Source organism: Xiphophorus hellerii, chromosome 8, assembly GCF_003331165.1.
Source record: "Xiphophorus hellerii strain 12219 chromosome 8, Xiphophorus_hellerii-4.1, whole genome shotgun sequence".
NCBI lineage: Eukaryota > Metazoa > Chordata > Actinopteri > Cyprinodontiformes > Poeciliidae > Xiphophorus > Xiphophorus hellerii.
In genome coordinates this window covers 24,328,968-24,351,313 of record NC_045679.1, presented here as the reverse complement: position 1 = coordinate 24,351,313, position 22,346 = coordinate 24,328,968, and the positions used below count along the sequence as shown (strand labels likewise).

At 41.2% G+C, this 22,346-nt stretch overlaps 2 protein-coding genes, 1 long non-coding RNA gene and 1 other non-coding gene across 4 annotated transcripts; 2 read left to right on the top strand and 2 right to left on the bottom strand.

The window, feature by feature from the left end:
- The first annotated feature begins 4,350 nt into the window (after positions 1-4,350).
- On the top strand, positions 4,351-9,949 carry LOC116724933 (neurolysin, mitochondrial-like). The gene is made up of 5 exons (XM_032570728.1): positions 4,351-4,456; positions 8,735-9,101; positions 9,227-9,428; positions 9,533-9,719; positions 9,807-9,949. Exons 1-5 carry the CDS (start codon positions 4,351-4,353, stop codon positions 9,947-9,949), a joined length of 1,005 nt encoding a protein of 334 aa, XP_032426619.1.
- Positions 9,950-10,111: 162 nt separating this feature from the next.
- Positions 10,112-15,656, bottom strand: LOC116725091 (small glutamine-rich tetratricopeptide repeat-containing protein beta-like). The gene is made up of 7 exons (XM_032570988.1): positions 15,519-15,656; positions 13,131-13,243; positions 12,373-12,476; positions 12,019-12,094; positions 10,668-10,767; positions 10,405-10,509; positions 10,112-10,235 (listed from the first exon to the last, which is right to left on the bottom strand). Exons 2-7 carry the CDS (start codon positions 13,228-13,230, stop codon positions 10,217-10,219), a joined length of 504 nt encoding a protein of 167 aa, XP_032426879.1. The 5' UTR covers positions 13,231-13,243; positions 15,519-15,656; the 3' UTR covers positions 10,112-10,216.
- Positions 15,657-18,196: 2,540 nt separating this feature from the next.
- On the bottom strand, positions 18,197-18,387 carry LOC116725123 (U2 spliceosomal RNA). Its single transcript, XR_004340329.1, has one exon. It is a non-coding gene; the product is annotated as a U2 spliceosomal RNA (small nuclear RNA).
- LOC116723865 (uncharacterized) lies at positions 18,382-21,307 on the top strand. Its single transcript, XR_004340059.1, has 4 exons — positions 18,382-19,396; positions 19,626-19,730; positions 20,152-20,495; positions 20,688-21,307. It is a non-coding gene; the product is annotated as an uncharacterized LOC116723865 (long non-coding RNA).
- The last annotated feature ends 1,039 nt before the right edge of the window (positions 21,308-22,346 follow it).

Genomic DNA, 22,346 nt, shown 5'->3' with positions numbered 1-22,346 from the left:
GCCCGCGGGCCAGATGCGGCCCGCCTCCACATTTGGTCCGGCCCCCTGAACAATACCAGAGTATTTTCATATATGTGCATTTTTATTTGATAAGTTGGACTTTTGCAATAAAATAAATGTTAGTAATGAACTTTATTTATTATTAACTACTAGTTAGTAACTATTTTATACATGCATATAATTGACCCTAACCCTTTTTTTATGTGGAGAACCCAGTGTTATTTGGTTATTATTTATTTCATAAATAGTGTTATTTCCTAACTTTTGTTCTCTGAAGAACCCAGAAAAGGTTATTTGATTGTGCTTTCTGAAAAACAATAAATTTTTATGTTTAGCACTCTTACAATCGTCACACTTTTTCTGTTACAAACTGACCCCGGCCCCCCATCAGAGAAGGGACAAGTTATGTGGTCCTCACAGGAGAAAGTTTGGGGACCCCTGGTATAGATCATCTTTATTACATTTTGACCCCTTTTTTTTATTCAACTAATTTTATATTTAAAAAATATTTTTTTCAAATGTTCATAAAATGTATTACCTCAGATGATCATCGCATTTGTTACCTGTAATGTTCAATTACATAAAATTATAGGACAGGATCTATTTCATTACATGCTCACTTCTTACTTGAAATATGTTAAATACAACAAATATTTCCTTAAAGTGTGATCTATTTCATAACATTTACTCGTCACCTTTATTGTTCACTCTGAACTCTTTAATTACACATTAAATATTTAAAGATGGGCTCTTTTATCTGGTTCAATACTGAAATGTTAAAGAAATGACAAAAATCTGTATTGGCCCATATTTTGCACGCCAGGCAGAAATATTATATACATAATTGTGCCTAATATGTGTATCTTACATAAAATGAGGTCAGGTTTAAATATTTTTAAGTAATGAATATTAGTTGACAAGATGAGGTCAATGTTCAAAATACAACCACACTGTTGTTATAGGGGCCCCTGGGAGATCATCAGCATATGAACTAATGATATTTGTTGGCCTGAATGAGCACGGTTGCTACGCAGTCGACTTTTAGGGCTCTGTCATCTGGGAAGTGAGGCTACATTAAATTGCGTCTCTGGAGAGGAGGACTTACTGGGTGCACCAGTGATGATTAACTGGTTTCCAATTCACTGTAACAAATTGGTCTAGTGAAATTACTACAAATGCAGACATGTTTATTACACCTTAGATATTCCAAAAATCTCTCACAAGACAATATTGTAATACAACAGAAGCATAATTCTGTTGATTTTTTTTATTTGTAAAAAAAAAAAAAAAAAAAGGAAAAATGAAAAGAACAGTGAAAATAAGGGACAGATGAATATCTGGTTCTCAGGAAACATCAGTGCCTTGCATTTGATAGATAATTTTACATACATTTTAATTAGTCTTTTTTCCCAAATAGGACAGTTTGTAACTTATCAGTGGATGTGATGAAAACAAATTGCTTCCCGTTATTTTTTGAAGTCACAGATTAGACGATGAGATGCCTAAATATTGTCAAGAAAATCCGAGCTCATCCCACTTCCCCATGCTGGAGATTTTAGTTTAACAGTAATAATAAATAAAGTTATCTTTAAAATGAATCACTCAAGTGACTTCTAGGCCCAACAGTAGACTTAAGTGTCAATAAAGTTAGTTTAACAGTAATAATAAATAAAGTTATCTTTAAAATGAATCACTCAAGTGACATCAAGGCCCAACAGTAGACTTAAGTGTCAATAAAATAAATCTGGTTGTGTGTGTTGTTTTTGTCTCATGCAAACTTTGCTTTAATTCTACTTTTTTCTATCTAATCATAAGAAATCATAGTCAGACAGAGAGAGTCATGGAACAGGAAAAGCAGGTTTCCTGGAAAAAGAGGAAGTTTCCAGCCTGCAGATTTATAAAAATAGCTGAGACTATTTCTTATTTTAAAGGTAAAGTTTTAAAAGAATTAAATCTAAACATTTTGGTAATTTGATAAGATTCAAAGTAAAATACTTATATTAATATTGGTTTACTTGTAATAATATTTACACGTACATTTGTGAGAACACTTACAAGAAAAACAAGTAACTGTAACTTTGGCATCAAATAATTAGAATCATGTATTATTCTTGGTTTCTTTTCAGAAAAACATCTGTAATAACTCACATTAAGATTATAATAAGTATAATTAATAAGTTATGGTTATAAAATCATAAATGAATGCTAAATCAGAGAAGCTGAAGAAAATAAATGTGATATAAGTTATGGTTATAAAATTATAAATGAATGCTAAATCAGAGAAGCTAAAGAAAATAAATGTGATATAAATGTGATTTTGACATTAAACTTGAAATGGTGTAGAGGGTGTAACTGCAATTAAACATCACTGATATGTTGGAGGTAGAGAGTAGGTGAAAGGTGAACGGTTAAGGGAAAAAGGGGAACTAACAGGAGAGCAGAGATGATCAACGCCTTATTTAGGTAAAAGGTTGTGCAGGCAATGGACATAGGAGGTTGAGCAACTCTGAGACATTAGCACAGACATCAGGACATAATGTCTGAAGGACAGTGATGGATGTGAGGTCATCTGTCTAAGCAGACAGCCAATGAAAACGCACCAAAAGGGTGGATAAACCCTATATAAGGTGGGTGCAAAAGAGGAACCTTTGGTTGGATCCTCCGGGCAGCTTCGAGCCAAGAGATGGACAAAGAACTCTGCAGCTGAAGAAGAGCCGGAGCCACAGAGCCGAAGACTGTCCCGCTCATGGAGACCAACCGGTCAGGCCCACAACCTGTGGCTTCACATCGCACTTCTCTCATCAGCTGGGTTCAGACCCCAAAGACAAAGATGAAGACAAAGGCAAAGACAAAGAAGAAGAACTGGTGCCTTTTTTCCTGCCAGCACCAAGTCCTGTGTGACCTCACCATCCATGCGGAGAAGAAGCTCATCAGACCTACAGAGATCCCTGCCTTCGCTGATCAACTTCCTCCTCCTGCTGCAACACCTTCTTCATCATCAAGCCAGGTCTGGGGTTCGAAACGTCAAACTCCGTCCGTCTCTCTCAAAGGTTCCCTTTTTTTAGTTTTCAGTATCAGCAGTAGGGAAAGATAGACTAGATGATTGATTTTACTGATTTGATTATTTCTGCTACTGAATTAAGCTGTACTGACCCTTGCAAAACTGCCTTACTAATAAAATATTTAGCATAAAGAAAATCTAAAAGATGTTGTGGACATTCAGTTAATGAGTCACCTTAAGGTTCTTTGATGGTTGTAAAATAGCTGTGATGTTTGATTCTGGAGAGGAAAAAGTTTAAAATGTTTTTAGGTTGCTGGTAGCCCAAATTTAAAACGTCATCCTTGGGACTCACCCGAGTCACTAAAACCTACCTGGTTCAATAAGAAATGCAAGTTGTAAAATAGAGAACGAGCGACCGTTAACAGGTGTGCTCTGTGAAACTAGTTGGCTGTAGGCTGCTCAGTCTGGCTAATTCACAGGGGGAAGAAGGGTGGGACACCTGGATGTAGGCCGTCAGAAAACCAGGCGAATCGTTTCTCGAAACCAGCTTAAACAGAGTTTACTTCAGTTCTTGGCAGGGTAAATCCCAGCAGATTTAGGAAACTCAATTAACCCGTTAGAAGGAGAGCTGGTAGCACATCTCCCCTCTCAGAAGAGGAAGTAGAGAGTGAGACAGTAGAGACAGAAAGGAGGGGGGGGGGGGGGGGTGTTGCGCAACAACAAGTGGCGCCCAACGTGGGGCGGCGCACAACTGAGTAGGCGGGCCCCAAAGATACCAAGTCAGTGAAGACAGATGAGAGACTCTGAATAGCTCACTTGGGTCACTAACTCTTAGGGAAGAGGGTTAGTGGTGACTGATAAGGCCATCAGTCACAACCCTTGCAGTAACTGTATGGCATACAGGTGAGGGAAAGCTTCTACTGAGGATAAATGACCGGATCCAGACAGTGAAGCTAGTAGCCAACATAGTCTAGACCCATCCCTGCTCGAGAGCGCAAAGAGAGGCTTTGGGGGATAGACAACTCGAACCGACAGAGAGACGGAGTGATGGATGATCACTTCGAGGAGGAAAATCTGGGGAAGAAACCGGAGGAAGCCGGCCGCCCAGATTGTTTGGAGAAAGAGGAGACCTCAACAGAACTGCATCAGTTTCTGCACAGCTACTGTGACTCAGACCTGAAGCAAGTGGGGAAGTTGGTTCCAAGAATGAGGAACTGAAACATCAACCCCTGACAAAGAAAAGTTGGCTCACTCTTGCTGGAGTGGATCGTGATGTCATGTTGACAAGAAAAGAAAAGACCAGCCTGCAAGCATGCACAAGAAACACAGAAAAGTATCATCAGCTGACGATGGATGAGGAAGCACACCGCGTCCTCCACTGCAGCCATCGAGAAGACATCCGGCAACAGAGGAACAAACACCAGCAGCTGACATCATCACACAGACGCAGACATGGTTAAAGACATCCTGCTGGACCCGGAGCTTGAAATTGGGCCAGCACAACCCACCAGTAAGAAACGACCGCAAGCGACATCTGAGGAGCCAAGACAACTGGAATGGACAGTCCACACCGATGGATCCAGAAAGGGGTCCGACCAGTCGGCATACTGGGGATTTATTCTGAAGCAAGACGGCAAAGAGAGATGCCGTCAGAAAGGAAAAGCTCTCGGTAGTGCTCAAGCCGGAGAAGTGACGGCAGTACTGGAAGGATTGCTGGAGCTGGTGAAAAGGAAAATCAAGAGTGCCAGGTTAGTAACTGACAGTTACTACTGTGCTCAGGCCCTTAGAGAGGACTTGGCCATTTGGGAAGAAAATGGTTTCGAGACAGCAAAGGGCAAGCCAGTGGCACACAAAGATTTGTGGAAGAAGAAAGCAGAACTGAGGCTCCACCCGAAACTTGAGGTGCAGCGACAAGGCGCACACCTGAGAAGAAGCCCTATGGAGGGGCAAAGATGACGACCTTTCGTGCCACTAAGAAAGGTTGTCTCTGCCGGTGTCGAGGTGGGACAGAACACCTAAGGACAGGTGGTCCTGGAGTAGTACGGGGAGCAGGTAGTACGGTGCGTGCATAAGGCCCTCGAATATGCAGGCGTGCTACACCCCCGTGAAGAACTGAGCAAGCAGGACTGCTGGATGTCCCTTCAGCCCATCCGATGCAGCTGTGTGACTTTGAGGTATGTGGTCGATACGCAGGGCACCCAGGGCAGCGGATGGAAGGTTTGTTCATCAAGAGCACAGTCCCATGGGGTTCAGTCTGCATGGATGTAGCAGAGCCAATGGGGACAACAGGAAAGAGAGGTGAGAAGTACCTCTTGGTGCGGATGGACACAGTGACAACTGCTAGAAGAGCAGGTCTTCCCCTGCAGAGGAACTCCGTTCACGTCACAGAAAGCAGGGAGGCGAAGACACTTCTCCTTTTTGCTCAGAGGAGGAAAAGGGAAGTTGCAGCTCAAAGTGTCACTGAAAACAGGGCAGAGAGTTGGATTAAAGCTCAAGATCGGCCTGCAGCTACGGTGATCAAGCTGAGATTCAACGCCCGAGATTTTGTAAAGCAAGTACTGAACTTCAATACAGTACTACTGATGAAGAAAGGGGTCCATGAGGAAGCAGTGCTCAAGCCAGTTCTTAGCTACAGCAAACCAGAACATTACGAGAAGATGGCCAGAGAATCAAGCACCATGCCATCCTACAGTAGACTGGCCACTATTACAGGAAGGTTGCCGTTCAAAGAACAACTTCAAGGCTTTGGACTGGGAGGGCCGTGAAGAAATTGGACTATGCTAAAGAAGAACTCCTGTCACATCCTGATGGATTAAAATGGAAAAGGATCATGATTACGGATAAAGCGTCATGATGCTTATGCTTTTTGCTTTGCTCTGCTGAACAGCCAGAATTTTTTTTTTTTTGAGGCCTTCTGTCTCAACCCATCTTCCCTAAAGAACCATCCCACATCCTGAAGAACCGACAGTTCATCCAGCGAAGGTTCTTGTAGAAGAATCAGAGCGATCCAAGTTTTCTTCGACATTCATCACCTCATGGGGGAAATCAAAACTCCAAGGAGGGGGTGTCAAGAGAAGTGGAGTTTTGATGACTACACTGAGCCCTTTGTGACAACTGAGGATGAAGAATCTGCATCTTCGCATCCCAGATGAACATCTTCTCTTTCCAGGGGATGAGGACGGCGAACTGCAGGAGGGTGATGGACTCCCAGCATGTGAAAGGTCTGACCTCGTGGAGGGGGTGTCAAGAAAATCCGAGCTCATCCCACTTCCCCATGCTGGAGATTTTAGTTTAACAGTAATAATAAATAAAGTTATCTTTAAAATGAATCACTCAAGTGACTTCTAGGCCCAACAGTAGACTTAAGTGTCAATAAAGTTAGTTTAACAGTAATAATAAATAAAGTTATCTTTAAAATGAATCACTCAAGTGACATCAAGGCCCAACAGTAGACTTAAGTGTCAATAAAATAAATCTGGTTGTGTGTGTTGTTTTTGTCTCATGCAAACTTTGCTTTAATTCTACTTTTTTCTATCTAATCATAAGAAATCATAGTCAGACAGAGAGAGTCATGGAACAGGAAAAGCAGGTTTCCTGGAAAAAGAGGAAGTTTCCAGCCTGCAGATTTATAAAAATAGCTGAGACTATTTCTTATTTTAAAGGTAAAGTTTTAAAAGAATTAAATCTAAACATTTTGGTAATTTGATAAGATTCAAAGTAAAATACTTATATTAATATTGGTTTACTTGTAATAATATTTACACGTACATTTGTGAGAACACTTACAAGAAAAACAAGTAACTGTAACTTTGGCATCAAATAATTAGAATCATGTATTATTCTTGGTTTCTTTTCAGAAAAACATCTGTAATAACTCACATTAAGATTATAATAAGTATAATTAATAAGTTATGGTTATAAAATCATAAATGAATGCTAAATCAGAGAAGCTGAAGAAAATAAATGTGATATAAGTTATGGTTATAAAATTATAAATGAATGCTAAATCAGAGAAGCTAAAGAAAATAAATGTGATATAAATGTGATTTTGACATTAAACTTGAAATGGTGTAGAGGGTGTAACTGCAATTAAACATCACTGATATGTTGGAGGTAGAGAGTAGGTGAAAGGTGAACGGTTAAGGGAAAAAGGGGAACTAACAGGAGAGCAGAGATGATCAACGCCTTATTTAGGTAAAAGGTTGTGCAGGCAATGGACATAGGAGGTTGAGCAACTCTGAGACATTAGCACAGACATCAGGACATAATGTCTGAAGGACAGTGATGGATGTGAGGTCATCTGTCTAAGCAGACAGCCAATGAAAACGCACCAAAAGGGTGGATAAACCCTATATAAGGTGGGTGCAAAAGAGGAACCTTTGGTTGGATCCTCCGGGCAGCTTCGAGCCAAGAGATGGACAAAGAACTCTGCAGCTGAAGAAGAGCCGGAGCCACAGAGCCGAAGACTGTCCCGCTCATGGAGACCAACCGGTCAGGCCCACAACCTGTGGCTTCACATCGCACTTCTCTCATCAGCTGGGTTCAGACCCCAAAGACAAAGATGAAGACAAAGGCAAAGACAAAGAAGAAGAACTGGTGCCTTTTTTCCTGCCAGCACCAAGTCCTGTGTGACCTCACCATCCATGCGGAGAAGAAGCTCATCAGACCTACAGAGATCCCTGCCTTCGCTGATCAACTTCCTCCTCCTGCTGCAACACCTTCTTCATCATCAAGCCAGGTCTGGGGTTCGAAACGTCAAACTCCGTCCGTCTCTCTCAAAGGTTCCCTTTTTTTAGTTTTCAGTATCAGCAGTAGGGAAAGATAGACTAGATGATTGATTTTACTGATTTGATTATTTCTGCTACTGAATTAAGCTGTACTGACCCTTGCAAAACTGCCTTACTAATAAAATATTTAGCATAAAGAAAATCTAAAAGATGTTGTGGACATTCAGTTAATGAGTCACCTTAAGGTTCTTTGATGGTTGTAAAATAGCTGTGATGTTTGATTCTGGAGAGGAAAAAGTTTAAAATGTTTTTAGGTTGCTGGTAGCCCAAATTTAAAACGTCATCCTTGGGACTCACCCGAGTCACTAAAACCTACCTGGTTCAATAAGAAATGCAAGTTGTAAAATAGAGAACGAGCGACCGTTAACAGGTGTGCTCTGTGAAACTAGTTGGCTGTAGGCTGCTCAGTCTGGCTAATTCACAGGGGGAAGAAGGGTGGGACACCTGGATGTAGGCCGTCAGAAAACCAGGCGAATCGTTTCTCGAAACCAGCTTAAACAGAGTTTACTTCAGTTCTTGGCAGGGTAAATCCCAGCAGATTTAGGAAACTCAATTAACCCGTTAGAAGGAGAGCTGGTAGCACATCTCCCCTCTCAGAAGAGGAAGTAGAGAGTGAGACAGTAGAGACAGAAAGGAGGGGGGGGGGGGGGGGGTGTTGCGCAACAACAATATGTAAGCTAGTCAATATAAGCACTATAACTCCTTCACTTCATTACAAATATATCCCCAAATTGCGCAGTGAATCTGTGATCTCTAGCAATTGTTCTCTGCATTTAACTGTAGGGGGCGCCATATATGTTTTTGTTTTTTTGCTGCACAAGAAACTTGTACGGATCAAAAATCACCATGGGGAGACTGTCAAATTGACTACTTGGAGTTCTGAAAATTTATTATGCACACATTGATGTTAGTCTGCTAAACCTGTTCACCTTTCCATCTTTTGCAGATGCATTCTACGACAGACTAAAACCCATTGGAATCAAGGAGAGAAAGTACATCCTAGCACTGAAGAAGAGGGAGTGCTTGATGAAGGGCTTCCAGTTTGATGGGCAGATCAATGCCTGGGACTTGCCCTACTACATGAACCAAGTGGAGCAGTGCAAGTTTGCTGTGAACAAAGACAAACTGATTGAGTATTTTCCCCTGGAGGTGGTGACAGAAGGGCTGTTTGGTATCTACAAGGAGCTGCTGGGCCTCACCTTTGAAGAGGTCAAGGGCGCTCACGTTTGGCACGAAGATGTCAAGCTTTACTCAGCCCACGACTCCGAGACGGGGGAGGAGATTGGACAGTTCTACCTGGACTTGCACCCAAGGTAAAGATGGTGCAACCTCTAAAAACACTGAATTATCCTTATGTTCTTAAGTTTTGTCATAGCAAACTGCAACTTTTTGAGCTTCTGATTCTAGTCTTGTAAATGCTGACTTGCGTGTTATTTAGGGAAGGGAAGTATGGCCATGCTGCTTGCTTTGGCCTCCTGCCAGGATGCAGAGGACCTGATGGAAAACGCAGGCTTCCGGTGGCTGCTATGGTGGCTAACTTTACAAAGCCGAGAAAAGGCTGGCCCTCCCTCCTCCAACACCATGAAGTGGAGACATATTTTCACGAGTTTGGCCACGTGATGCATGAGCTCTGCTCCAAGGTGTAAATTCCCCACAATTAGCAGCTTCAGCATTGTTTCATTCTATGCATGGTTTGATTTTATTCCAGCAATAGAGGATGAATTTGTGCTCTTGTTTGACCCAGACCACGTTTTCAGAATTCAGCGGTACTCAGGTGGAAACAGACTTTGTGGAAGTGCCGTCCCAGATGCTGGAGAACTGGGTTTGGGAGAAGGAGCCACTAAGAAGGATGTCAAGCCACTACAAGGATGGGACACCGGTCCCAGATGATTTGCTCGACAAACTGATTGCATCCAGAGTAGCAAACACGGGTCAGACGCTCCGAATTCTCTGAAACCTACAACTCTCTGTAAGGCGCATGCTTAGAATCTCTCTCAATTTGATGTTGTTGATTTTAGGTCTGATGAACCTGCGGCAGGTTGTCCTCAGTAAAGTGGACCAGTCCCTTCACTCCTGTCCAAGTGCAGATACAGCTCAGGTGTTTGCACAGCACTGCCAGGACATCCTCGGTATTCCTGCTACACCTGGTCAGTTCTACTAACAACAGCTAGATTGTTAAAGTTGTATGGCACTAGAGTGAAGACTGACTACTGTAAACTTATCTTATTCAGCCATGCTTAACTTGACTCTGAAAAGTAAAAATGACCAAAAGTCTCTCAGCGGTATGCAGCACTCTTGAAATTGCTAAGATTTTGGGAAGTGATCAGAGAAACATCAAGCTTTCTTTGGAAGTAGTCAACAGGGTTGCAAGAAACTTCATCTATCTCCAGTGGTCAATGGAGAAGAGGCAGGGTACACCCTGGACAGGTCACCAGTCCTGCAAGAAACTTGTTGAGGAAAAAAAAAATACATAAACTAACTACCAAAGAGTTGAGAAGAATTAAGTGTGAAGCTATCAGCTTTTCAATTGGAAGCTTTTGGTTTTTTGCAACTTTTACGAGGGATGCCAGTATTAGCACAGCATGCTTTATTGTTAGTTTACAGTCATAAACTCACCCCATCCTCCCATACGCTTTGCTGTAGGTTGGGTCAATCCCAATGGCTCTTTCACAGTCTCCAGTCGCCTCAATATAATTACCCAGTTTACTGTGAGCAGCAGCTCTGCAAAGAAAATACGTTCATAAAGAAATCAGTGGTCACTAACAGAGTCTGCATCAGCACCTGAAGACGGTATACTGGCTTTACAACATGAAGTTATAAAGTCACAATTAGACCTTTATTGAATCACAGCATTGGACACAACTACATGTCCTTAGTACCTGTTGCAGTAATACACAGCGTTTCTTAGGTCCAGATCTATGGCCTTTGTGTAGCATTCAACTGCACATCTGTAGTTTTCCTCCTTCATATGGTTGTTCCCTACAACAATTTGAGAACAATTGTAAATGATCTTAACCCTTTACAGTCCAAGATAATATATATTTTTCTGTGATAAACCAACAGAAACAACTCAATAATTATGAAGCAGAAGGAAAAGGAGTCCCTTTTCTGAAATATATTGTCACAAGGGCCAATTATTAGCCTTTATTGATAATTCATTTCTTAGATTCAATTCAAACCCCCCTGCAGTCCTAAGAGGGTTTGAGATCACAAGATCTGAAGATATTTTGGGGGGTTAGGAGGTTGTGGTTTTGGGAAATGACGGGTTAACGGGACAGCATCGCTTCCCCGTTGTCCGACCATGACATCTGCCGCTATTAGATTTTTGCAAAGGCAAATGGACAGAAAAACAATCATGCACTTTTCTGTTAATGTTTGGACTTCTAATCTCATTTATGCTTTTGGTTTGATCATTTGTTTATTGTTAATGTCCTTTTTTTTTTTAGATCAGTGTTTCTGTATTGGACTGCACAGTGGCGCAGTTGGTAGCAGTGTTGCCTTGAGGCAAGAAGGTCCTGGGTTCGATTCCCGGCCCGGGATCTTTCTGCACGGAGTGTGCATGCGTGGGTTCTCTCCGACTTCCTCCCACAGTCCAAAAACATGACTGGCAGGTTAATTGGTTTCTCTAACTTCTCGAAAGTGTGGATGGTTGTTTGTCCTGTTTGTCCCTGTGTTGCCCTGCGACAGACTGGCGACCTGTCCAGGGTGACCCCGCCTCTTGCCCGAAACTTTCGCTGGAGATAGGCACCAGCACCCCTCCTCACCCCTCTCGGGACAAGGGTGTTAGAAAATGGATGGGTGTTTCTGTATTAGATTCAGATTCTTTTCCCTTTATTTTCACCCCTCCATTCTGCTCCCCTTGCCAGCTGTTAATCATTTCCTCGTTTGCCTCTGCCTGCTTCCTTCCCCAGCTGCATCCATTCACCTGTGATTAGCTCTCCTGGTTCTCTTGTCATTTCCACCTCCATCAGTAATCCCTCACCGCTGGATTCTCTGTTATTCCTCCCAATTTTAGTTGTTTTCCTACAGGATTCTCTGAGCTTTATGTAACTTCTCTGTTTTATTATTCATTCAATAAAGACTGAATATTATCCGACACTTTGCTGACGCCTGCACCACCCCCATCGTCAAAACCATTTAAAATCCCAATAAAACACAGTGAAATGTTTGTGTGCAGCTTGACAAAACACGGAAATGTTAACGATGCATTTACATCTGCTGACAACATACCTTCATTTTTAAGTTGCTCCGCCCGTTCTATGTCTTCAGGAGACGGGGACGTCTCTGGTACGGTGAGGTTGTCGTTCTGCGTGACATGGAAAAGTCGCGGATGAGATTTAATAAACATAAATGAAACTATTAGAGACGATTTCTTTTCGTCTATTAGTACCAAGGAAAGGACAAGACACCTCAACTTTCACTTTGCTACAAGACCCCAGCGACTGACCTTTGAAGAGCATCGATTTGAAATGACACATTTGCAATAAAGCAGGTAAACTGGAGCTAACTGTTAACAGTTCTCATCCAATGTGTCCAACAGCTGCTTCCATCATGTCACCGTGCTACGCCGATGTCACCACCCACCTTGAGCAGAGCGTTGAGGAATATCTCTCTGAGTGGCTGGGATACAGCGAGATGGCAGTCACTGGAGCTGATCTTGAAGGTAGTCTCCAAGCACTGGATCGCAACTGAAGAGAGGAAATAATCATGCAGCTCAGGGGAAGTCAATTTTAACAGCATGCGAAGGCTTCGTGACAGTTCACTACAGTAGCGGTCGGTTCTTATCGGGGATGTTTCAGTGCGATGGCGGGAACGGAAACCAGCCTAGGACTGCTAAAATAAACTGTTGGTAGTTAGATTGGAGCTGAGTTGAGGAGCGACTGATTTATTTCAAGAATGTTTTTAATCTACACAAGGAGGCACGGTGCTGCCGGCATCATAGCGGTCGACGAAGCTGGTGAAGGTTCCTGGAAGGAAACGCGGCAGCTGCGGATGAAAACCCATAAAAGGTTGCCAAGAAACTGAGAGGGTTCTGGAGCTGCCAGGGCTGCAGAGGAAGAGTTTATTTGAAGGCATATTCATGTTTTAGAATGACCTAGTCAAACCAAAAATCCAGTCACAAGTCTGTGATAAACCTTAAAACATGATGCTCTTGATTCAATTCAGTGAATTTGAGCTATTAATCTTCTAGGAGGGGATCCTAGAAGAAAAAACCTGCTTTGTTTACCTACCATGTAAAACCCCAATAAAAAAGAAAAACAAAGTGTAACCCACTACAAAGTGAACTTTTTGTAGTGGGTTCTCTACACAGGTGTACAGAATAGTCGGGTGAGCTGACTTACCCTCCAGGCTCTCTTGCTCATCAGAATTTAAAGCACTGCGATGAGTTTGGTCTCGTAGAAATTGCACAATAGCGAACCCCAGGCGCTTCTCCACGGCCATTTTGACCCAGACACTGTTGAGCACAGGAGGAGATTGGGATTAGGGAAGAGGAGGGCGCTCGTTTTTGAATCCACCATGACGAATTTGTCAGAAAATGGGAAATACGTTTCTGCAGTTTTCGGTCGTGTAATTGAAATGTCGTTTTTAGTATGTAAACTGCAGTTCCTTATTATTCCAATTAGAAATTGAGTTTTAATGTGAATACTGGATTAGTGTACAGTGAACAAACACACATAAAAAATGGAACTCGAATATACTTATTCGTTCACTTTTCTGATTAACACTACTGAAAAAGTGAGTTTAGATTGAATGTAGTATTGCCTGAGTATTCTGCTAATTTACATCCCCCAGCCAAGATTTCTTAATCAACCATTTTAGATCCCGCTGCATGTTTTTGGCTCTTTGTTCTTGTTACTGCAATATGTTGCTTTGGATTTTATTTAGCGGACTCTGAGTAAAGAGAGGAAGAATTTATTTGGTCAGAGGCTTCCTCAAATTTGTTGTGAAACAGACTGCTACAGGAGATCAACAGCTATCGTCGTCCAACAGTAACTCTTTGAAGAATTTGAATAAATATGAGTTACAATAACATTTCATTTCCCTTTGGGATCAATAAAGTATGTTTGAATTTGAAACGCACATCGGATTTTCAGATCTTTTCTTAGTGGAAGAAAAAAAAAAAAGTAAAAAACTATTACATTTGCCTCAAATTTCAAAATGATGTATTTCTGCATTGGTCCCAATAAAGTGCCTGGATGTTTGTGGCTGCCAGTGTGACAAAATATGAAAACGTTAATGGCGAATGCACAGGCGCCGTTTATAAAGCGTCTCACCCAGTAAATAAACTGTGAGATGCACAAAGATATGAAGGGTAGTTTGCTGAAATGTACCATCAATTGTTACATTGTTACTAGTTTATTAGATTCCTTCTACTTCTGGGATGTTTTTGTAGAAGATTTGACACAGGTACATCTAAAGAAAAAAAAGGAGATTGTTAAAAAAGTTCAGTATTTTTGTTGATGACAATCAGCTTGTAGGAAAGCTGAGGGATTATGGATGCTCACGCTCCTTTGATAGCATCATGCGTAGGGTTCTTCTGTGAGTGGCGACTCTTGATGCTCTGAATCCAATACTTGGATTTGCTTAAGGCTGTGATTACTCATATGTTTCCTGCCACACTTTTTCCTTCCACTTAACTTTTCCATGAATGTGCTTAGATACAGCACTGTGATCATCCAGCTTCTTTGGCAAATGACGTCAATATATCATGCAAATGATAATTTGCATGATAATTATGTTGCATAATTATGCAAATTTATACATGCTAAATTTGCACAATGTATTATGCGAACTTTTACAATTGAAAAGTTACAATTTTCAATTATAACTTGAAAATTGTTACAATTTAAGTTTTTTTTGTTTGTTTGTTTTTTTTTAGATGTACCTGTGTGCATCTACAATATATATATATATGTACTACTGTATATATATTGTAGTCCTATAATATTTAGTCCTATACTGCTGATGGTACTCTTGATAAAAGAAGCATCGTAACATATGAGGCTGACTCCCTCCTGGTTCATCCAGCCACGTTACCATCAGTCAAATATGATAAAGACTCCGGCCTTTCATGCAGCCCCTTGTTTCCAGGACAACTCATTGCATAATTCGGACATATTTACTGTTGTTGCATTCACACGTTGGTTGCAGCTCCACACTGCTTCCCGTGCGCCTGACCTGATAATCGGTGCACCGGGGGGGAGGGGGCTATAATAAAGCGATGACGGTAGTAATATCGTCTGCATGCTGAAAAAACACAAACACTGCCTCATATGTCGGTCACGTGCTGATGCCATTCGCTGTTCTGTTCATTCTGGTCCGGCTGGAACAGCCCACTCCTCCCTTACCGTGTGTGTGTGTGTGTGTTGACACACGGCTACATGCGGTGATGCGGGAGCTGTGATGTAAGAGGGGAGGAACTGGGGTGTTTTCATTCATAATGCACACGTTTTGCTGTTAAAAAAAACAACAACAAATTTATCAGCTCTATTTATCGGGTTATATGACACGCAGCCGGGCGTTGGCTGCTTTTAAAACAGCCTAATCTGAACTACAACGCTCTGCAGCCGGAGCGATGCTGCACGCAGACTGACACAAACGCAACCCTCTGAGAAGGTGAAGAAGAAAACATCTCCTAACGGATGAAGCATCAGCTATTAAACCCGCGTATTCGTAATAGCTCTACGTTAAAGGGTAATGATCGGCGTCTCCCATCCCGCCCACCTTACCTGAGCTCCTCAGCTGTCTGTTTGCCACCGCGTCATGAGGACGGGGCGAGCGTTTCCTTCCCCCTGCGCATGCGCTCTGGGCTGCGGAAGCGGGAGCTTTTTTTTTTTTTTAAGTGTCACACACGCGAAGAGAAAACGTCGACAGGAGCGCAGCTTCTGGGATTGTAGTGTCGACAGTAAACCCTGAAGAGTTTTGTTTTCTGCCCTGGTAAAGCTATAAGCGCATGACAATCCGGTGGCATGTGTGCGTCAATGGCTGCAGTGTGCAGAACACTTTGCAGGTATGCCGAGCATCTGCTTCCGGTATATATATATGCACGATATATCTGCACTAGCATTGATATCGGCCGATATTGAGACGATTAGTCGGTTAACTGGAATATACAAACTCAAAGAAGCCGATTGCTTGAGGAACAACAGTCTCAGACCAGTAATTAAGTCAAAGTTGTACACATTTTGGATTTGAGATTATTTTAGTTAAATTCTCTGTAAATATGTTCGACCCAAAACTCCTCAAGTGGCCTAGTTTTAGCTATCCCCGGTTCAAATTCTGTTAAAATGATAATAAGAATCTCATATTAAGCAGCTTTTGCTATACAATTATTCATTTGTAATCAAAAAATAATCAACAGATCATCTCAGGACCCTTTTCACATGTTGATGTTAGTATTTTTTTTTTTATTTAGCCACACATGCATTCTTTGCTACAAATGGTCAAGCGTTCACTAAAGGAATCCTGTTATTGAACTTTAGGCAGTAAAATGTTTATATTCTTATTTAAAAGAGGAGCTGAAATATTGTTTAGGGTTAAGATTTTATAAAAGACTTCACTGGAAAATCTGCAAATTGTTTCAAGGTTTTTTTTTGTTCGATTAATCGTCATAATAATCGGTATTAATCAATATTAATCGAACTACAATAATCGTTAGATGTAGCCCTAATCTTTTAACATATATAAATATAAGTTGGCCAACATTGACATCTTGGCTTATTCTGTATGTTTGCAGTTGTGTCATACTTTTTCTATCATTGAATGGTAGAACGCACAGTGCTGTGTAAGAGACTGAAAGCTTTTGATGCATGTCTTATAAACTAAACCTAAATTAAACTCTCTCCTTGACTTGTCTGATGTGTTCTTTGGTCTTCAATGTTGCTTGATCACATGTATTAAAAAAAGAAGTGTGGAAGACGAATGAAAATAGTCATTTTTGGGTTGTTTGCTGATTTGGAGCTCCTTTTGCCCTAATTAGTCATACTTGATGACTAATTTTGGTAAACTACAACAAACACATCATGCAAGGTTTTGAGCTCAAAAATGGAAGGAGGATGGTTAGAGCTTCTTATGCGCTCTAAGGGCTATTGACCGTTAAAGTCCAGAGTCAATTGTGTATCCGGTTAATTGACCGGGCCTTAATTTCACATTGTCTGCAGACTACAGTGGGTAGTCTGGAGTAAAATCAGATCAAGACATTCTCATGAAACCACACCAGAGCCACTAGATCCTCTAAAAATGTGGGTCAAGCATTCAGGCTTGGAGCGTACACTCCTAGTTTAACTTGCCAACTAGTCAGGAATATAGTGACGTATCGCTTGGGAAACCATATCATGTTCTTTCCACTTGTGTGTCAACTACTGCTAGATGCTCAAGACACATTTATCTTTGCCTTCAGGTGTTTAATGACTGCAACCTGCTGCTATATCCCAGTCTTCTTTAAGGAACTGAGTTCAGCTAAGCTTGTCACATTAACATATGATTACAATTATTAGTCAATCACTCAATATTATGCAATTTGATCACTTTCTGGGGTTATGAACATTCACATGCAACAAGATTTCACTGTCATTAGCAATGATAATACCGTATATTTTTCTGAGATGGTGGGACGCAGTCGTTCTCTGATCACTGTTTTAATAATAATCTATTTTATTGATATTGCCCTTTATGTCTCAAATTGAAATACCAAAGGGAAAATTCACATGCTGATGATGGCAAGCTACTGGGTTGTAGCTACGGAAACTGTTGAGTCTCAGACCGGTCTTTGCCCAATTTGTCGAACAAGACCAAGACCTAACAATCCGAGACAGAGGCCAAGACTGGGAAAAAAATCAGGAATCGAGCCGTCCTTCACTGGTGAACCTTCACTGGGATAATTTGGTAAGACTTAAAAATTCCTGTTTACGAAAAAATGTCGACGGCCACAATTTCACGCTACTTCTATTCCGTCAAAGGCCAACAACATACTCCTTGAGGGTTGTGGCTATAAGACAAAAAATTGGGGAAACGTTCAAGGGATACCAATTCTTTTGCGATGTTCTGTGCATTTATTTTATTTAGGGGTTTTTTGGTTCTAGTGGCCTCAATTTGAAAGTGCTAGGACAAAAAAGTGGGTAACGAGAAAGAGGGAAGACATGCGGGAAAGGTCATCAGGCCGGGATTCAAACCTGGCCACGTCGAGGACTAAGGCCTCCTTACGTTGGTTGTGCTTAACCCCTGCGCCACCACAGCACCTCCATGTGCATTTATTTTAACGGGAAACCTTGTTCTACTACATAGAAACTAAGATGGACTTAAGCTGGCAGCAAAAAAAGTTGTAGTTTTTAAATCCAAAACTTCATAAGGGCAAGGATAAACCTGCAAATTCACTTGCAGCATTTGTTTATTTTCATTCAACATTGAAGGGGGGTGCACCGTTCCTGGAGGTACTGCAATACCAGGTCGATGCGTGGAGTGGACGGAGCAAGCCCCTATTCCATCTCCCTGTTCCAAAAATCAATTTAATATATGGTCCCCGGGTAGGGGACGTATCAGATATTAAACTGATAAGAACAGATACTACACTTGATCTTAGCCAAAAGGCCGAGAAGCGATACCACATAACTGGGGAGGAAAACATATAAATCTGATCCACCCCATTCCGACTCACGGTTTAGAAACTTTAAAATTTTATCACTCACAAAACAATTAGCGTGAATAGAAATTGTTGTTTGTAAATCGCTGATGTTGGTTTGGAGTGGAAAATAAAGACGAATGAGCCAAATCAAACTAAAAGCTTGGGTGAAAAAGAAACCGATTTGCTTTGTTTCTGGTCACATGACATGCTTATAGCCAATAGAAAGCCTGAAGGTTGAAAGTCGTTTAAAGTAAAGCACTCTCCTCCTTACAAAGATGTTTAAACATTAGCATAGCTGTTATACCCAATGGCTGCTATTCAAGCCATTGGATTTACATTTGAATACATTGAATACAGCTGTATGGTTGAAATTAATGAAGCCTTTCACGGCTTTTGGCTCTACATAATGAGCTTACAGCGGTCTCTAGTGGAGAGTGAGAGCCTGTTCAGCACAAACTAAACATTGAGTTTTCTTGAGTAAGTTTACACATAAAATGATACAAGATAATATTCTTGCTACTTTTAATTTATTGTTTAGGGGCACAGTCAGGCCTTCAGATACACACATACAAATACAATTATTTAAAAAAATAAAAAATTCATGAAAGGAAGTGGAACTTTTGGGCATCACAGTTGATGCAGGTGCTCATGCGCCATATTTTAGGGCGACAGTTTCAAAGGTAGTTAAAATTAAACTTAAAGGGAAAAAAAGGCTGTTTTGTTCGTTTCAAAAAGATCTTCTGGACTGCTCTGTTGTGTGTAGTGGATTTTCCCTTGCTTATGTTTTATATGGTATGCAAATGCTTGAAGTTCTCAGTGGTTCCTTTGTGTTTCCTAGCATCCCGCCACGTTCTTGACTTCCCTCAGTATGTCTGTCCCAACAAGGAGGTTCGATCGGCGAGCACAGAGGCAGACAAGAAACTATCTGAATTTGACGTGGAGATTAGCATGAGGGAAGACGTGTTCAAGCGTATGATGTCCTTGCAGGTACATGTTGTTACTAGAAAATACAACAAAACATCTCATGGATCATCAATTGGGATACTGCCTCCCCTTTTTTTACTTCTGATTAATCCTTGGATGGAAAATAATTGTTTCATATAGTCAGTGATGTCTAGTGCTACTGAACGTTTTTTTTGTTTTTTTGTTTTCTTTTTCTTTTAGAATGGCCTCAAATCCACCAATAAGATGTTTTGTGTGATGTGTGTTTTGGCAGAAAAAGTTTCAAGACAATCCTTCAACTGAAGAAAAGAGATTCTTAGACAGACTGGTTACACTGGGCCAGAGGAAAGGACTGCATCTGTCTAAAGAGATACAGCAGGTAATCTCACAGATACTAACGATGAACATTTATTCTAACATTTATTGTACCACAGCACTAATTGTAGGACAATTTAAGGTATGATTGATGAAACTCTGTGCATTATCCTGGACAAGCTATTGGTTATTTTTATGGAAGTGCAGTCAGTGGGAAGTTGGTGCTTCCTCCTGGATACTGAGAATAAGGAGATTAGGTTACGAGCTTTGTACTGCACCGCCTTCATAAATGGGGTTCCTCGACATTCGGTCTCAGATCTAAATATACTACAAAAGGTTTTCTTATATTTTGCCTTGTTTGGTGTATGTTATGCTATCTCCTTTGTTTTTTCTGTGAGAGATTGTCTTTAAATAGTCTGTAGTTATGTTTTTATTGATTGTCTCAAATTTTGGTATAAAAAATGTCTTTCTTCAATTTTCCTTAGGAAGTAAAAAAAACCTCCAAGCTTATCAGTGACCTCTCCATAGAATTCAACAGGAATCTGAATGAGGACAATACATTTCTTGTTTTTTCCGAGCATGAACTGGGTAAAAGCCTGCTTGCATTAATCAGTGCCTCATGCGAAGAAGCGCAAGACATTCATTCTCACTTTGTTCACCTGGCGAAGGAGGCCTCACTGAAATCTATCTCAATGGTCTGGAGAGGACAGCCGAGGGGAAGTACAAGGTGACGCTGGAATATCCCCACTACCACCCCCTGATGAAGAGGTGCCACAATCCTGAGACCCGGAGGAAGATGGAAACAGCTTTCCACAGCAGGTGTAAACAGGTGAGTAATTCCACTTGCCAACAACCCCATTCTCTTCCTTAAAAAGATAATTCAGGGGTTCTGTTCAAACACTATAAATAGCTTTAAACTTTCAAATCTTAATTTTTTTTTGTTAGATTAGTCGTTTCTGACAACATGATTCAGGTATTTTTTTTTTGTTTTGTTTTTTTTTTGCTTTCTACTTTCCCCCAGGTGAACACGGCGATTCTTGAACAGCTAATCCAACTAAGGGCAAAGGTGGCAGACTTACTCGGTTACAGCAGCCATGCAAACTATGTGCTGGAGATTAACATGGCTAAACACGCAGGCAATGTGTCCGGCTTTATAGGTACGAGCCTTCTGATACCTCGACCTCACACAAGTACATATGCCGTAATTTATGTGGCATGTAGGCTGCCAAGAGCGTGCCACAGTACATGTCTTACAGTTGTGTTACTTGTGTTAGAAATCGAAATGCGTGTGTGTGTAACATGTATTTAAAACCTTGTGGGGACCATTTTCTGGACACATTGAGACGTTGTGGGGACCCACAGCTCCTTGTGGTCCCCACAAGGGGAATTGCTGTTTTGGGGATAGGGGTTAGGTTTAGGACTAAGGTGTGAATTGAGTTTTGGTTAAGATTAGGGTTCGATATGTAATGGTTAGGTTTAGGGGTCAGAGGTGGTTTAGTGTCACAATCACGTCCCCCTGAATTGGTGCATTGACCAAAACAGTTTGGTGTAGGGAGTCAAAGGCAAGGCACCGGTCAACGCATGTCATTCTAACGCAGGGGTCACCAACCTTTTTGAGACTGGGAGCTACTTCACGGGTACAGAGTAACACGAAGGGCTACTTGTTTGATACATACATAAATTTTCTTGGCTCAGCCTTTATAACAATAATACATATACATATATATAATTACATGCGGTCTAATCATATTAATGTTAGGGACTACTCACATAGTTATCAGTAAGGGCAGCTATGGTTAATTGCTTTTATGTGACCAAAAGTTCTTAGTTCAGAGTTTAAAGTTTGATTCCCTTTGGAGCTTTTCTGTGTGATTCTAAATTGCCTACAAGTGACTGAGAGTTTGGATTATTCCAGTAGCACCTGCAGCTGCACGGCTGTATGAGTACCTTGACATATTCCTTTGCATAAAAAAGAAAAGAATAGTTATTGTATGTTTTATTATCTAATCCTCTTTACTATTAACAAAATTGTGGAGAAAAAAAAATCTGCGTCAAAGCATCTTGTACGTAGCGCAAAAGGCTAAATCTTATTGGTCACTCAGTTTACTTTTGTTAATTTGGTGCTTTTTCTGTGAGCTAAAAATGAATGAGCTCTTCCCGTTGTTCTAAGGGAAGAACGTGCCTGAGCTTTTTACCATGCACGGTTCTGCCAGACTCTAGAGCCCACAAAAAAAAAAGACCTCCTGGAGGGGGAAAAAAAACAACTACGAACACTGACCAAAGAGCAACAAGCAAGAAGTAACCAAGCACAAGGCGCTCACCATGACTGTTCTCACCCTCTTTCCCACTGCATGAAGCCAGGCAGCCATTTTGAACGAAAGCGCGCCACGTTGAACGAAAACAATCAATGAGCAATGCGCATGCTCTGCGTGCTCTTTCGTTCTTGTGTTTTATTTATTTGCTAATTAAATAAATATTAATGTATATAAATAAATAAAATAATAATAGTACGTGTACGCTGAGCATTACAAGAGCAAAGAACGGCTCTCAGTGAGGCTCCAGTCCTTTCTTCTTAGTAAAGAGAAGTTCAGGAGACTCGGATCGTTCGTGAATGTCTCCTCACTATATTGCTGACTTTTGGACACCGTGTTGTCCCACATATGCGACACGTTAGTTAACA